General features: G+C 41.8%; 1 protein-coding gene across 22 annotated transcripts in view; it reads right to left on the bottom strand.

The window, feature by feature from the left end:
* The window catches only part of BAZ2B (bromodomain adjacent to zinc finger domain 2B), a 459,321-nt gene that overhangs the window by 125,195 nt on the left and 315,958 nt on the right, over window positions 1–18,168 (bottom strand). For all 22 annotated transcript variants that reach the window (XM_077447627.1, XM_077447614.1, XM_077447613.1 and 19 more), the window contains one exon: window positions 5,847–6,026. In XM_077447627.1, the coding sequence (XP_077303753.1) occupies window positions 5,847–6,026 (180 nt within the window). The remainder of the gene's footprint in view (window positions 1–5,846; window positions 6,027–18,168) is intronic.

Raw genomic sequence — 18,168 nt, 5'->3', positions numbered from 1 at the left:
ATAGATAGATAGATAGATAGATAGATAGATAGATAGATAGATAAGATAGATAGATAAAAAGATAAATTATATAAATATAGATTAATAGTTGTTCTTTAAAACATATCCATTAACTTCATCAATGCAAGTACCGTTTACATGGAGTCGTGTGATGAGCAAGCATGTTTTATTTTATTATTACATCAAAGTGAGTTTCCTGCTGATTTTCCCGGAATGAATACATTAGAATGGCTTCTGATTTGTGACACTCTAATAGAGCCTGAGTGCTTTCTTTATCCAGCATGTGGACAGCGAGATCACAATTTCCATAGCAATTTTTTTTTGTTGCTTAAGTAGGCAATGAATGACTTGCTGATCAGAGCTCAGTATTAGATGAGAAGCCTTGGAGGTTTTCAGCCGGTATAATGGAGACTAAGCATAGACAGCACAGCTCCAGCGACCGTGCTAAGCCTAACAGAAAGGCGCTGTAGATTACAGTATGTACAATGGCTCCCTACAGGGCAGTACATAGTCAATGATTTCAAATGTCTTTGGAGAACTACAGTAACAAGTACTATTCATTTTCTCCAAAGAGGCTAAAATAAGTGGAAACAACAGCTGGAGATCGGATAGCTTCGGAGATTGTATGTGTTAAACCTCTGGGGTGCCCATGGCACAACATAATATGCCCTCAGAGGTAGCACAACTACTCGCTGGATAACATAACTTTCTTATGTAACTTATCAAACAAAAATAAGCTGTCTCAAAGGATGCAAAAAAATAGACTTCTCCTGGGTAACAGGCACTGAAATTTTCATGCTCTTGACAATGATCTAGGCTGTGTACCCTGCCTGCGATGGATGGAATTTCATTATAGGTGTTCTGATATGCAGGCTGGTCTTGTGGAAGTAAAACACATTTTCATTCTTACAGGCCAGGAATGGGATGTAGATATATTTCTAGTTTAATACTATATTAGTGAAGATTTAAAGTTATATTATGGAATATTGGTCTGTAGGCATGAAAGTTTCTTGGTCAAATTGGTATGGCAGGTTTTGGGGAAATATAACTTCCAGCAGCATCTGACAAGCTGCATCTGAATAGACACCCTGCAAATTTAAATTTTACTAAGATTGAGAGTCATAAATTGCCTAACGTTGCAATTATATCCATATCATAGAAGTACAGGAGTCAGAGACGATCAGGCATACAGTAATTTAGAGGAAGGTCAGCAATGGCTGCCCTCCAACTTGCCATGGCCTCTTCTTACCTTCATGACAGTTTTCCTTCAAAGGCAAACTGTCACAAAGTAAAACACATGTGTAAGAAACCTCTGGTGCAACCTCTAAAGTGACCATGTCATGGAGTAAAAAAATGACATGGTCACTACCCTGAAAAGCAAGCAGCTTTATGCATACCTGTCCATCTGCAAGTGCTATAATTTTACACTGCAACAGAGCTCCTGATGGCGATTCGATTCCTTGGACTGGTTAAACAGTGGGTTTCTCCACTGGCAGCTGTGGTTTCTCCAGCTGACCCCTAGTCAAAATAATGACAGAGGGGAGGGTGGGAGAAACCACAGCGGCCAGAGGAAGACACGCTACGCCACACACTTGAAATTGTGGAATCTGATAGGGGCCAGGAGCTCCGCTACTGAGTTAAGTTTTAGCAAACTTGCTAATGGACAGGTATGTATAAAGCTGCTTTATTTTCAAGGTAAGTGTCGGTGTCACTTTGTTAACCCGCTTACAGGGTCACATTAAATCTTAACTGAAGAGTAAATACTAACCTTTCCAATGGTCCCTTGTCAGTGCCGGCATCTTCTTATGAGTGCCAGTATTTGGGCATCTTAATTGACTGGCGGGGGATGAGGTCACTCCTGTGCATGTGCAAGAGCTAGTCATTCCAGGGCTCAGACACGCATATGTGCAGCTCAGTTTACATCGTCTGAGAAGACAGAGAGCAGGTAGGGTCATTTTTAAGCAGAAGAGATAGTGCATGTCTCTTCTGCAATAAAAGCTTGCCTGCTCTGTGTTTCTTACAGCAGAACTTTAATTCAGGTAACTATTTAGCAATGAATGAATTCCCTCTGGGTGCAGCCATGCTGAATAATTCTCTGCACCACCCAGAGCAGTATTGAGAGTTTGTAGTGCTTTAATACAGCTGATAGTCTGCCTCAGTACCCCTTTCAAGAGCACTCGGTCCAGATGCAAGTGACATAGATGGGTGGGTGTCAATCTAGGCAGATTGCATGTGCTCGTTGCAGTTGCATGTGCATTCAGACTTCTCTAGGTAGCGCTCACATGAGACACGATCAAAAGCACTAAACCCTATTCACACTTGTGTGCAGATGAGGGTTTTTCTGCACTAGAAAAATTATGAACGCCAGCAAGGGCACACAGAAAGCAATATTTTATTATGTGCCCCGTTCACGCTAGAATGCAAGCGACAGTTAGCCATGCAGAAAAAATGACAAAAAATGAATGTCTTCATCGTTCTGCACCATCCTATAGCCCTCTGTCACAATGTGACACCTTGTTACATTTGACATTTCAATAAAGTTGTAGCAAAGATAAGTAAACAGGTCCTTGCATTGTAAAAATGCAAGGCTCTGCCCCCAAAGCCCATCTATCATCGACACCAGCCCACACAGAAAAATTGAATTCTTGTGCAGCTATTGTGAACCAGCCCTAAAATCCAATGGATGAACAGTGTGGGCCAGGGACATTTAGGCTGGGGGGGAGATAGATGATGTTGGACACCCTCCAGCCAGGAAATGAGATGGGCTCTGTCAGGCTTGCTGCAACTTCTAATGCAAACGGCGAGGAGCTCGCAATGTGTACTGAAATCAGGCTAAGCAATTTTAGCACAGGAAATAATTCTGTACAACTGTGTAAGACTAAAGTTAAGGCTGGAGTTCAGCTTTAAACTAAACCAAAAAAATCTAATAATAAAAGATTCTCAGCTGACAATGCAAAAGGACTATAATACCGCGTACACACGACGGGCCTTTCGGTAGAATAGGTCAGATGGAATCATTCTGTCGGATATTCCGATCATGTGTGGGATAATCTGATCGTTTTTCTTAAAAAAATTCAGACGGACCTAGAAATAGAACATGTTTCAAATCTGTCCGATGGACTCAATTCCTATCAGGAAAACCTTCCTTCTGTATGCTGGTCCGATGGACCAAATACGCCGCAAGGGCAGCTATTGGCTACTGGCTATTGAACTTCCTTTTTTAGTCCTGTAGTGCGTCATCACGTTCAAAACGAACGGACTTTCGAATGGAATTTAGTCCATTGATGTGTGGGCAAGTCCGTTCATTCGGAAGTCCGTCGTAACTCCGTCGAAAGTCCATCGGGAAGACCGTCGGACCTTTTCTGCCAGAAAGTCCGGTTGTGTGTATGCGGCATAACAATAAGATGAGTAATTAACTGTTTTTAGTTTTACATGCCACCGCTCACCATTGACTACATAAACACTGACTTTTCTCAAAGTCAGAGCATATGCACACCTCCTACGCCTGTCAATAGGTCTGGTGACTGCTATTTTACAGCATTGTTATTATTATTATACAGGATTTATATAGAGTTAACAGTGCTTTACAGTAAAATGGGAGACAGTACAATGACAATACAGTTCAATACAGAAGGAATAGGAGGACCCTGCTCATAGAGCTTACAATCTAAAAGTTTTCTTTAGGCCAGCTCTTTAAAAAACCTTAACACAGTGCCTTGAAAAAGCATTGAAATTTTCCACATTTTGTCATGTTACAACCAAAAACATAAATGTATTTTATTGGGATTGGGATTTTATATGACAGACCAACACAAAGTGGCACATAATTGTGAAGTGGAAGTAAAATGATAAATGGTTTCCAAATGAAAGAAAGAAAACCATCAGAAGTTCCATATGCAGCTTGCAAGAAGCCATGTGGGAGACAGATGAAACCAAAATTTTATGTTTTGGCTTAAAATGGAATGTTTTGGCCTAAAAGCAAAACACTATGTGTGGCGGAAAACTAAGTGTCGGTTCACACTACAATGACTTGGGATCCGACTTGTCAGCCCTCAAGTCGCCCCAAGTCGCTTGACATTGGCAATTACATTATAGTCAATGAGAGCTGTCTTAATGTACACTACTGAAGTCGCTCCGACTTCAGAAAAGGTTCCCGTACTACTTCAAGGAGACTTCTAGGTGACTTGTACCCAAAGAATTTAATTTAAGTCGCCTCCAAGTCGGATCTCCATCTATATTGAAGCGACTTTACAGGAAAAGAAATTTGTTTACCCAGGCAAACCCCTCCCTCCCAGAGAGCTGATTATTCTGTGATTGGCTACAGCATAAGTCGCCTGTCCTGGAGGCAACTTTAAGTCACGTTGTAAGTTGCTTAAAGTTGTGCTGAAGTCGCCTCCAAATCGCCTTGCAAAGTTACGCTTTAAGTCGGTTGCCCCGTGTGAACCGAGCCTCACACTGCACATCACCATGAACACACCATCCCCGCGGTGAAACATAGTGGTGGCAGCATCATGTTGTGGGGATGCTTTTCTTCAGCAGGGACAGGGAAGCTGGTTAGAGTGATGGGAAGATGGATGGAGCCAAATACAGGGCAATCATAAAAGAAAACCTGTTATGCCGCGTACACACGGGCGGACTGTATGGCGTACTTAGTCCGTCGAAACACATTTCAGCGGACAGTCCGCTCGTGTGTGGGCTTCAGCGGACTTTTTCAGCGTGCAGTCTGGTGTACTAAGTATTTCGGATTTTTCGAAATTCTGTCCGTCGTACTTTGGTTTCAGCGGACAATCCGCTCGTCAGTATGCTAGTTCGACGGACTAAGAATGGCGCATGCCGAGAAAGGATTTACACGGCGGAAGGGTGCTTTGCTGTGTCTTGGACTTCCTATTTCTAGTCCCGTCGTACGTGCTGTACACGTCATTGCGCAAGCTTTCGACGGACTGTTTGTGCATCCGTGTGTGGTCAAGTCCATTCAGTGGAAAGTACGACGGACTGTCCGTCGGATTGTATGACGAACTAAGTACGCCATACAGTCCGCTCGTGTGTACACGGCATTAGTCTGCAAAAGACTTGAGACTGGAGCAACGGTTAACATTGCTGCCAAAACATACAGCCCGAGCTACAATGGAATGGTTTAGATCAAAGCATATTCATGTGTTAGAATGGCCCAGTCACAGTCCAAACCTAAATCTAATTTAGAATCTGTGGCAAGACTTGAAAATTGCTGTTTACAGACTCTCTCCATCCAATCTGACAGAGCTTGAGCTATTTTGCAAAGAAGAATGGGCAAAAATGTCATCCCCAAAAAGACTTGCTGATGTAATTGCAGTGAAAGGTGGTTCTACAAAGTGTTTACTCAGGGGGGCTGAATACAAATGCACGCCACGCTTTTCACATATTTATTTGTAAACAATTTTGAAAAACATTTATTATTTTCCTTCTGCTCCACAATTATGTGCCACTTTGTGTTGGTCTATTATATAAAATCCCAATAAAATACATTTACGTTTTTGGCTGTAACATGATAAAATGTGAAAAATTTCAAGGGGTGTGAATACTTTTTCAAGGCACTGTACATGCTAGGGACATAATGATAATGCAGCGTCGAGAATGCCTGCATTTTTTTTTATTCCAATAATCAAAAAAATATTGTTTTCTCCTATCGCCTGAAGACCACACCTAACACAGGTAACCAGGAACATAATGTGAAACTAGCTAGAATACCTGTATAAAATATGAAATGTTTTCTAGGAACTACACATTACTGCATGTTCTACATGCAACTGGAAAACATTAATACAGGCATGCAATTACAAATAAAAATGATGCTTATTTGCAGATTTTACCTGGAAAAGGTGCTAGCTGGGGGTGTGCTGCTAAGGCTGTGGGTGTTCCAAGCGTTCCCAAACCACCAAATTCTGAGTGTCCTGAGCTGGCTGCATGTAGGCCGAAAATTGGGTGGGTGATCATTGGAAAGGCACTGGACAGATTGAACGGCTGCTCTCCAGAAGCTCTGAACAAGTGTCCTGCAAGAAGAAACACAAGCATATTAGATTACAAGGCAGGGCATCTGAGATGTGGAGCCATATATGGTGAGCATTGAAATGTAATTATAACATTGATTTTTGCCAGATTGTGCTGTTTCAAGTAGTATTTTTATCTATAGCACACATAGAGTAATATTTATAAAAGGACAAATTCTGGATGGACCCTCTGCACACATAAAAAGAAGGGAGGGCGCCTCGACCTTGTGCATTACCAAAAATAATTTTAATAAAGGTAAACAGCAATGTGTATTATCTATCTCACATAGATACATTGTATACAAGCATAACAACGCAGCAGCAATAACGAGCAGTAAATCAGGGGAAGTGGGGCCCATACGGATGGGTGTAAAAAGATCTGCTTAACTATGGGTGTGTACATAGATGTGTATGTGTGTATATATATATATATATATATATATATATACACTGTATTTATTGGCATATAACACTCACTTTTTCACCATGAAAATTGGGTGCAAATAGCGCGTGTGTGTTATACGCCAATACTTCAATTTTAGCTGCCTCAGAGGGGACAGGGAGGGGGTCAGGACGAGTGCCGTCAGATTACATACAGTGAGAATCTCCATTTTACTTGGCGCCCTCTGCAATAGGAAGTCCCATCTCCTGGGCCACCATTGGACAACTGTTCTGTCTATCATAGGAGATTCTCACTGTATGTAATCTGTCGGCGCTTGTCTCGCCCCCCACCCCCCCCCCCCCATCTAGGCTGCAGATGGGCATCGGTCAGGCTGCATTGATGGCAATGGTGAGGCTGCTGCATTGATGGCAACGGTGAGGCTGCTGCATTGATGGCAACGGTGAGGCTGCTGTATTGATGGCAATGGTGAGGCTACTGCATTGATGGCAATGGTGAGGCTACTGCATTGATGGCAATGGTGAGGCTGCTGCATTGATGGCAATGGTGAGGCTGCTGCATTGATGGCAATGGTGAAGCTGCTGCATTGATGGCAGTGGTAAGGTTGCTGGATGGCAATGGCGAGGCTGCTGCATTAATGGTAATGGTGAGGCTGCATTGATGTGGACTAATGGGGCTGCATTGATGGCACTTGTGAGGCTGCAGATGGGCATTGATCAGGCTGCATTGATGGCATTGGTGAGGCTGCAGATGGGCACTGACCCTTATATTGCTTCAAAGTTCCTTATTTAAAATTTTTTTATTTTTTCCTTGATCTTTAATCTTAAAATTAATGTGTATGTTATACGCCTGTGCATGTTATACACCGATAAATACGGTATATATATATATATATATATATATATAGGGAGAGAGAGAGAGAAAGAAAGAGAGAGAGTTGAAAGAGGCCAATCATTCATCACTTTGGCTCTGAGAAAGAGGGTCCTCTCTCGAAACGCGTTAGCCACCCTGCAATACCAGCTGATCCTCCAACATATTTGGTTCTAGCTGTCGACCTTTGATTTACTGCTCAATTTTGCTGTTGCGTTGTTATGCTTGTTATGTTTCAGTTGCAAGGACGCCCACTGTTCTGAAGAGGGCAGCAAGACCTTTTACATTCCATATTAAAGGACTGACTGCATCACACATCTGTAGAACTATCACCCCAGTGCAGGAGAATTGTTTTATACACCCTCCTGGAGAAGACCTGAACCTAGTCGCTCTCCCCCACCTTGTGTCATTATGTCCCAGGTTGGCATGGTGTCCATCGTAGTATTTGCAGTGGCAAAGCGATGTAGGACTAGCCCAACTAGGGCTTACTTTGACCCTGGCCTGTTTAAAAATGTATTGCAATATGTGTGAACTAAAAATCCCATAGTTTTTTCATTGCATAGCTTGCTGGAAAGGGCGTATAGGCCAGAATTAGCAGTGTCAATATGTGGTCACACCCATTTAGCACCTGATAGTTTAAATACATGTACAAACTATTGGGATTTGAGCACAGGTATATATTTTCTATTTTCATAATAAGCACGCAAACATGGACACGCTTACCTTCCTATATTCACACGCAATTGTCAGCAATCCGCTCTGAAGGCTCAAAGAAGTTATAAATTTCCCTAACTGCGGGTGCAGAGGGTGAATATACTCTAAGCCCTTGTACACACGGTCGGACATTCCGATGGAAAATGTCCGATCGGATCGTGTTGTCCGATAATCTGACCGCGTCGGCTCCATCGGACTCTTTCCGTCGGAATGTCTGACCAACAAAGTTTGAGAGCTGGATATAAAATTTTCCGACAACATGATCCAATTGAACTTTGTCTTATCGTTTGTAGAGAATTCCAATCAGACAAAGTGTCACGCATGCTCAGATCAAATTATGAGACCAAAGCTATTAGCTACTAGCCTGAACGTAGTCCCGTCGTAACGAGCGAACGTCATCATGTTCCGAACGATCAAATTTTCCGACAACTTTGTCCGACCGTGTGTATGCAACACCAGTTTCGCACAAAATTCGTCAGAAAAAATCCGACAGATTTTGTGGTCGGAATGTCCGACCGTGTGTACAAGGGCTAAAAAGAGAAACAACTCTCACAGAAATGCATGCTGTAGAAGCGCAGAAGCAAACGTAGCAGGTTGTGCATAGAAATCAAAAGGCAAATCATGTCATAAGACACCTTGGTGTTATAGGCTGTAACATTCACTGTATTATAAACACAGAGAATGTTCATGAGACCAGGATTTCCTACTGAAGAATTGAAATTCCAGGTGTGAGAGTAGGATCCAGCAAACAAGTGGCGGGCAGTGACTGCACTTTATTACCATGGAGAACATCCTGATAGATAAATGGTCAATAAACCGATCATTGACAACTTTTGTCACCTTTTACACTGGTGTGCTTTTGCGGTACGACAAAAGTGTGTGAAAACTATTCACACAGTTCACACTGCCAGTATGCGGCTCTTTGAAAAGTCCTCCATGCTGAATTTTTGGTGCAGTTTTTCAAAAGCGCACCTTCCATTGTAAGTCAAGGGGAACGCATCAAAAGCGCATCAATGTGAAAGGGCACTAAGTCACTATGTTTCTTATTATTATCTATGCAGGCTCTACTACTTGCTTACTAGTGATGCCCAATGGTTGTGACTTACAACTGTTCTAAACAACAACAAAAAAGGCTACCTCTAAATACCCTATCCTTTCATGATTTTAACAGCTCTTTATTTTAAAGGAACCTGGTGGCTGCCCCTGCTAACCTCTCTTTTCTGAAAATACGAATCCCCTGGCTGGCTTTTTTGGCTTTAGTGCTTGGAGTAACTGTCTCTCAACAAATACTCTATGTTGGGAATTCCTACTTTACTTTAATTTCTCTGATCTTTGTGCTGTTTCAGGTCATTTTCTACTGAAGCCAGACACAACAGACAGTATACATAGAATAAAAAAGGGCACACTGCCTATGTATATTGCTGGATCCCCCATCAATATGTACATGAAGGAAAAATGTATTGCTGCACACCACAGCGGAATAGAAGCCTTTCTAAAAAAAAAAATCTTTATTCTCACCATGTCAGGCAGAAGACAGGAACACCGTTGACGCGTTTCACATAAAAAATTGGTGCGATTTTTGGTACGTGTTTTCACGTGAAACGCGTCAACAGTGTTCCTGTCTTTTTTCTGGCACGGTGACAATAAATAATAGGATTCCGCTGTGGTGTGCGGCCATCCCTTTTTCCTTCATTCTCATATTGGCGGTGGGGAGCCGGGGTGAGCACCTGCAGCGGTTAGCAGCTCATTATTTGCCTGAGCAGTGCACACATTATGTTTGGACTATGGATCCCCCAACCAGAGGTGGGCAGCAAGGCCAAGTGGATGCTAAAAGGTGTTGACCCAAGTTGCGTGCTGGAGATACCTGGAATTTAGAGTTTCCTCCTCATAAGGATGGGTGCCGTACCTTAGCACAGAAGTGATACTGTTGTATATTCTACAACTAGGACAGAAGCATTTTCAGGAGGAGGCCAGCAATGGTACCCACCTTGATTTCTAGTACAGTTTTCCTTTAAAGGGACCTTGTCCCTGAGTTAGAAAACTCTCACAAAGCAGAAACTACATAAAATGAAAATTTACACTCAGCCTCACTCACTCAGCCTTTCCATTACTTTGATCTTTACTCTGTTCAAGAGCTACGGCTGCCTGAAGAATTTCCATATTTGAATTGTATTGTAACTGTACTGTCTGCCCTTATGTTGTAAAGCACTGCGCAAACTGTTGGTACTATATAACTCCTGTATCATTTGACACTTTTGGGTGTGTCGGATGCCTGCATCCCCAATGGTACGCTGTGGTTCCCTCCATCGACCTCTACATAATTACTGTGTCCTGTAGTGACATACGTCCAGCAGAAGGAACCACAGCATGCAGCGGGTAACCAGGCATTGGACACACCCGGAGGTATGTCAGAGGTAAAGAGATCATTGCTCTGCAAGTGAGAAAAGATCAAAGGTATGGCAGGTGAAACAGGTGAGTGTAGAGGTAAGGTCCTGCTTTGTGACAGTTTTTTTGAACCGAGTGACACAGGCGCATCATGCTTTTTGCTTATATCTTTTTTATTTTTATTAGATTTTTGCATATACTGTACATAGCTAAAGACAGCAGGGTTTATTCTGCCTGGAAATTATTACAGCAGGATTCACACACAAGTAAAGCAGTTAAAAAGAATAACACTGATATAAAGTCATATCATACAGCTTTACGTCTTTGTGCAATCTTTCTGTATCCCAAATGCTAAATATAAAAAAAGATCAATTGAGCTTTTTTTTTTTTTTCCGATACAATATGCTCATCCTTTCCTGTCTTTTGTACTGCAGTTTTTACAGCTTGTCTAGACAAAGGTCTTTGCATGGGCTGAATCCTTGCAAAACAACACTAATTATGCCAGAGACCCTTAATACTTGTGTCCATCTGCCCACATTACAGAGCATTACCGATAATGCTAGTTATACATTTATGGTGACAAAGAAAATACCTACTTAACTTAGCAATTAGCTTTCATCTTTTCTGTATTCCTGTATAGTGCTCTCTTTCTCTCTCTCTCTCTCTCTCTGCAGCTGTAATTTATAGTTTGCATAGTAGATAAAATGTCCCCAGGAAATGGTACAATGAGACGGCGCAGCAAAAAAGAAAGAAAAAACAAAACAGCTTCTGCTGAGATGTTACACTGGAGGACCGTCCCCAGCAGCCGCATGATATAGGCAAGATTTAATAAATATATTTGTTATGCTGGGTCTAAATCCTTGCAAACAGGCAAAATAAAATTACTTAAACAACATGGGGTCTGCTCCTGTGACATTCTGGCGAAATAACCATAACGATCTTGCACGAGTATAAAGGTAAATATAATAAAAATAACAGCCCTTGCAATTGCCAAGAAGAAGGGAAAAAAAAGTACGTCAATTTATTTATTAATGTATACATCTATCTCCATGTGCAAAGTGCAAGAACCCTCAGAAACCCAAGGTTAGAAAACTTAAAGACAGTTAACCTTCAAACAAACAAAAAAAAATTTAAAAAGGTAAAGCTGAACGCCAGACAGACATAAAAAAATGACATTAGGCGAATTATACATTCCTTTAAATAGAAAAATTATAAGGACCTATTACATTTATGCATTAGTGTGTTGTGGTGCCATACATTTCCGAATGATCCCCAATTCTGGTAAAGTGGCAGGCACCCACACTGCATTGCACCACAACACATACATTGGGGAAAATAATTATTTGATCCCCTGCAGATTTTGTAAGTTTGCCCACTTACAAAGAAATAAAGGGTCTATCATTTTTATCATTGGCGAATTTTAAATGATAGAGACAGAATATCAACCAAAAATCCAGAAAAACACATGATACAAATGTATCATGTGTAAAATATAAATTGCAGTTCAATTTTATGCCCAAGCAAAACATGATTTAGTATTTAGGGTAGAGAAACCATTGTTGGCAAGCATAGGTAAGTCGTAAGATGTTTCTTGTACTTCGTTACCAGGTTTGCACACATCTCAGGAGGGATTTTGGTCCACTCTTCTTTATAGATCTTCTCTAACTCCTTAAGGATTCTTGGCTGTCACTTGGCAACTGTAAGTTTCAGCCCCCTCCATAAATTTTTTATAGGATTAAGGTCTGGAGACTGGATAGACCACTGTGCTTCTTCTTGAGTCACTCCTCTGTTGGGGTATGTTTTGGGTCATTGTCATACTGGAAGACCCATCCACGACCCATCTTCAGTGTTCTGGCTGAGGGAAGAAGGTTCTCATCCAAGATTTTACAATACACGGCCCCGTCCATTGGCCCCTCAATGTGGCAAAGTTAGCCTGTACCTTTAGCAGAGAAACAGCCCTAAAGCATAATGTTTCCACCTCCGTGCTTGACTGTAGCGATGGTGTTCTGAGGGTCATGTTCAGCATTTTTCTTCCTCCGAAAAAAAATATATCAGGCAAGGGAGAGCGCACACGAGCCCTAGTGTGTTATCGTTTAACTGATGAAGTTCAATATATAAAAGACGAGGGTTGCAATCACAAACATCCGGTGTAAAAAGGCATGAACAACTCTGAAAAAAGCCTCCTCTTTTGGTTTGTGAAGATCAGTTGGCTCACATCGACTTGCGGAGTGGTGAAGGGTATCCGTAAGCACAAGCCGCCTACTGCCTTGTATCACACGCCACTCAAAGCACTCGCATGGGCCAGTTGGCGCTGAGTGACATCACTCGTGGCCAGGGGGGCTGGGTTCCCAGTGATACAGCTAACTCCTCTAATACACTTCAAGCGGTTGCTAAGACAACATGTTTCGGAGGCCTCCTTCTTCAGGTTACATCCTGATCTCCTCTAGTGATCTTATATGCTAGAACCCCCCGCCCCTCCTCACTTTCTTCCTCTGAACACAGTGAGTCGAGTTAATACCAAAGAGCTAAATTTTGGTCTCATCTGACCACAGCATAGCATCTGACCACGGCACTTTCTCCCAATCCTTCTCAATCCTTCTCTGAATCATTTAGATGTTCATTGGCCTATTTCAGACGGGCCTGTAGGTGTGTCTTCTTGAGGAGGGTGACCTTGCAGGCACTGCAGGATATCAATCTATGGCTGAATGTCGTGTTTGGTGACTGTGGTCAAGTGCCTTGAGATCAACTGCCTTGAGATCATTCATAAGCTCCTCCTGTGTAGTTCTGGGCTGATCCCTCACTTTTCTCATGATCATCCTTACCCCATGAATTGAAATCTTGCATGGAGCTCCAGACCGAGGCTCTGTTTATTTGGTATTTCTTCCACTTTCAAATAATCGCTCCAGCAGTTTTCTCCTTCTCACCAAGTTTTTTGCTGATGGTTTTGTAGCCCATTCCAGCCTTGTGCAGGTCTACAATCCCGTCCCTGACGTCCTTTGTCAGCTCTTTTGTCTTGTCCGTGATGGTGGGTTTGAATATAAAAAAAAGTTTCTGTGGACAGGTGTCTTTTATACACATAGTTGTCATTAGGAGCACCTTCTTAAATTGGCAGGACTAATCTGTGTATCACATGAGCCCATACTATAGCCAGTCTGTGGGAGCCAGAATTATTGTTGGTTGGTAGGGGAACAAATCCTTATTTTACTCACTGAACTGCAACTCAATTTTATCATGTGCTTTTTTCTGGATTTTTGGTTGATATTCTGTCTCTATCATTTAAAATACACCTATGATAAAAAATGATAGACCCTTAATTTCTTTGTAAGTGGGCAAACTTACAAAATCTGCAGGGGATCAAATAATTATTTCCCCCACTGTATGTCCTGCGTAGCTGTACGCTAGGTTAAAAAAAAAATGGGTCATGTCCGACATTCAGGTTATTGCCATATGTTGGCAGTCCATTCGTAATAAATTATTTAACACACTGCAATGGCCCAGAGCATTGTAAATGGGCCCTAAATGCATTTTTAAACAGAACTGGCTTACAGTAAATATCTGAATTTGTCTTTTATCAAAGCCTTAAATTATTCTTTATTCCTGACAGTTTTGATGTTTTTTTGAGTGTTATCAACTGGGAGCCTAGACAGTAGATAGAACAACCACTGCTCTGGCAGGAAGAGAATACAAGTAAGTAAAAAAATTTAAAAAATAAACGCTATGCAAGTATGGCTAAACCATCATAGTATAACAATTTAAATGGAGATGCAAATGATTGCAGGTTTAAAGAGAACATATAAGTAGGCCGATTATATGACACACTGTAAAACGAGGCCTGCTCTGAGTGGAACCTGTCCTTTTAAACCACTCTATGGTCTTGGCCACCATGCTGCAGCTTAGTTTGAGGGTCTTGGCAATCTTCTTATAGCCTAGGCCATCTTTATGTAGAGCAACAATTGAGGTGCCATGTTGAACTTCCAGTGACCAGTATGAGAGAGTGAGAGCGATAACACAAAATTTAACACACCTGCTCCCTATTTCACACCTGAGACCTTGTAACATTAATGAGTCGCATGACACCGGGGAGGTCAAATGGCTAATTGGGCCCAATTTGGACATTTTCACTTAGGGGTGTACTCACTTTTGTTGCTAGCGGTTTAGACATTAATGGCTGTGTGTTGAGTTATTTTGAGGGGACAGCAAATTTACACTGTTATACAAGCTGTACACTCACTACTTTACATTGTAACAAAGTGTCATTTCTTTAGTGTTGTCACATGAAAAAGATATGATAAAATATTTACAAAACTGTGAGGGGTGTACTCACTTTTGTGAGATACTGTATATATATCATTGTAAATACCTTTTCCCCCTTTTTTTTATAAGTGATCACATAAGCTTGTTCCCAGCTGCATAAAGCTAGGGGTTGAAAGATGGCAGCACACTGGTCTTCCCAGTGAATGTTTGTGGGGGAGGGGGGGGATGGGTCAGCTGAAGTCTAATTATTGGAGAACAGGCTGAGTTCTCAGCACAGCCAGAAAACTTCCCATACTGTGCTCTCATGCCTAGTGTGGTAAGTTTGTAATAGGAAAATAGAGTGACTGGCAGAATCATCAGGGATTTCACACAATGGAAGCAATACAGAGATCACAGGATACTTTTCCATAAAAATAAATGTTACAGCAGGCATATATCAGGAATATGAAATGTTGGGGTAACATTCTTTTCAGCTCAACTCCAGACAAACAATAATGAGGAATCAGCAAACCGATTAGATAATTTCTCTGTCACTCAGCTTCCCCCATCCCGCCCCTCCATCAGCACGTCCCTTGTTAGCACATGAGCGCTACAGCACAACTGATTGGCTCCTTGTGCAATGTCTCTCTCTCCTCGTCAGAGCTCTGGTGTACAGAGGATTGCAAAAGACAGATACCAAGTCAAATTCAGGTATTTACACAGCTTTCATTTACAAAATGCTGGTTTGGCAGTTATCAACTATACACCTGACACAAAGGCATCCCACCTACCTCCAGTGTGGGATATAAACACTACACGGGCACAATATACGCCAGGCAGTACTTTGCACCACTGGTCCACAGTGTTCATTTTAACGTCAAATTTCAATTTAGTTTTAGTCATAGTCTTTTGACTAAAATGCCATTTTAGTTTTATGCCCCGTACACAGGATCGGACATTCCACCAGCAAAAGTCAGATGTGAGCTTTTGGTTGTAAATTCTGACCGTGTGTATGCTCTCTTGGACTTTTGCTGGCGGAATTGCTGCCAGCAAAAGATTGAGAGCAGGTTCTCTATTTTTCCGACGGAAAAAGTTCCGATCGGAAATTCCGATCGTCTGTAGCAATTCCGGCACGCAAAATTCCTACACATGCTCGGAAACAATTCGATGCATGCTCGGAAGCACTGAACTTCATTTTCTCGGCTCGTCGTAGTGTTGTAGGTCACCGCGTTCTTGGCGGTGGAAAAGTTCGGAGAACGCTTGTGTGACTGTGTGTATGAAAGCCAAGCTTGAGCGGAATTCTGTCGGAAAAACCATCCAAATTTTTCCGATGGAAATTACGCTCGTCTGTACGAGGCATTAGTCGTATTTTAGTCATCTGAATGGTTTTAGTTTTAGTTGTATTTTTGTTGACCAAAATCAAACAGGTTTAGTTAAATTGTAATGCATTATTTAAGCATTTCTCTAGATCTTCTAAACTCATCATTATATATTCCTGGAATAAAAAAATGACACCAGCTTACATTCAGCTCTGCAATGTAAAAAAACACTCAGCGTTTTTTGGTGGCCAGATGATCTGCTCTTGAACTCGATTTTAGGGCATTCAGACAACAGCCCATAAACTCCCCTGCTGATAAACTTCAAAAAACTTCCATGTATGCATGGACACATAGGATAACATAGAGGGGGGTTTAAGGGCTGTTAAAAAAAAACGCCCAAACTTATAAAAACTTAAGTTTATCATCTGCAGTGTGCATGAGGCCTTAGAAAGCTCTCATAGGGCAGAAAGCACAAGGAAATAAAGTCATATAATCAAATATTGTTGGATTTTATAGGTATAAAAGAAGTTTAGGTGTGTGCAAGCATTCATTAAAATCAGACTTTGTATCCTTTACCAAACTAGTTTCAGAATTTTGCAAAGTCATGCATATCTGTGTATTATTTTGGATCGAGCAGACTGTACCATTACATGAACAAGCAATCATTTTATTTAGACATCTAGTCCATGTACATTGATGTGACTTATATTCCAAAATTTGTACTATCCACAATGCTGGAATATTGTATAGCTTATTGATTAAAAAACATTTCGTTTAAAATGAACTGTAACTTCTTACTTTCCTGTCAATATTTTTCAGTAATCAATTCCAGCTATTTTTTTAGGAAGGTGAGTCTCTGAAATCACCCAAGTAGTTTGCTCACATATGCAAAACAATGTTTTGTCAACTCTATCTTACCATATAAAATATCAGTTTCTTCCAATGAAACAAATTGCATGATTCACTTCCTGTGAAGTGTGGTGAAAGTACTCAGCTAAGGTTTATCTGGTTTGTCTGAAGTCTCAATTTGAAGCAAATCTAAGCTGAATCTATCCAATTCACATAATCATATTGTAAAATCTTTTGAAGTTCCCAACTCATTTGTTGTGAGGGCCTCAGTCCCAAAGCCACCCTTACATTTTAGAACAGAGGTGTCCAAACATTCTAAACAAAGCAGTCTACTGTCCTTCAGGCTTTAGGGGGGCCGGACTGTAGTCTGTGGGTGTAGAAACTGTCCTGGCATTAGTGGGAGTAAACAAAGCATCTTTGGTATTAGGGGGAGGAATACCGCCCTCTCGTTGGGGTCTGTAAGAGAGGAATAATGTCCCATCTTTGGTGTCAGTGGGAGGAATAGTGACCCATCCATTGTGTTAGTGGGAGGAATAGTCCCTCATTATTGGAATGAGTGGGGGGGAACAGTGTCCTATCATTGGTATTAGGGGGAGGAATAGCGCCCTGTCGTTGGGGTCTGTGAGAGAGGAATAATGTCCCATCTTTGGTGTCAGTGGGAGGAATAATGATTAGTGGGAGAAATAGTCCCTCATCATTGGTATGAGTGGGGGGGAATAGTGTCCTATCATTGGTATTAGTGGGAGGAATAGTCTTCATCATTGGTTTGAGTGGGGGGGAATAGTGTCCTATCATTGGTATTAGTGGGAGGAATAGTCTTCATCATTGGTATGAGTGGGGGGGAATAGTGTCCTATCATTGGTATTAGTGGGAGGAATAGTGCCTCATCATTGGTATGAGTGGGGGGGACTAGTGTCCTATCATTGGTATTAGTGGGAGGAATAGTGCCTCATCATTGGTATGAGTGGGGGGGAATAGTGTCCTATCATTGGTATTAGTGGGAGGAATAGTGCCTCATCATTGGTATGAGTGGGGGGGAGTAGTGTCCTATCACTGGTATTAGTGGGAGGAATAGTGCCTCATCATTGGTATGAGTGTGGGGGGGGGGGGGGGGGGATAGTGTCCTATCATTGGTATTAGTGGGAGGGAATAGTGTCCTATCATTGGTATTAGTGGGAGGAATAGTGCCTCATCACTGGTATGAGTGGGGGGGAATAGTGTCCTATCACTGGTATTAGTGGGAGGAATAGTGCCTCATCATTGGTATGAGTGTGGGGGGGGGGGGGGGGTAGTGTCCTATTATTGGTATTAGTGGGAGGAATAGTGCCTCATCATTGGTTTGAGTGGGGGGGAATAGTGTCCTATCATTGGTATT

The sequence above is a fragment of the Lithobates pipiens genome, unplaced genomic scaffold (assembly GCF_037356315.1).
Source record: "Lithobates pipiens isolate NorthernLeopardFrog02 unplaced genomic scaffold, aLitPip1_a1.2 Scaffold_22, whole genome shotgun sequence".
Classification (NCBI taxonomy): domain Eukaryota; kingdom Metazoa; phylum Chordata; class Amphibia; order Anura; family Ranidae; genus Lithobates; species Lithobates pipiens.
The sequence above is the reverse complement of the archived record's forward strand: the minus strand, read 5'-3'. Positions and strand labels throughout refer to the sequence as shown.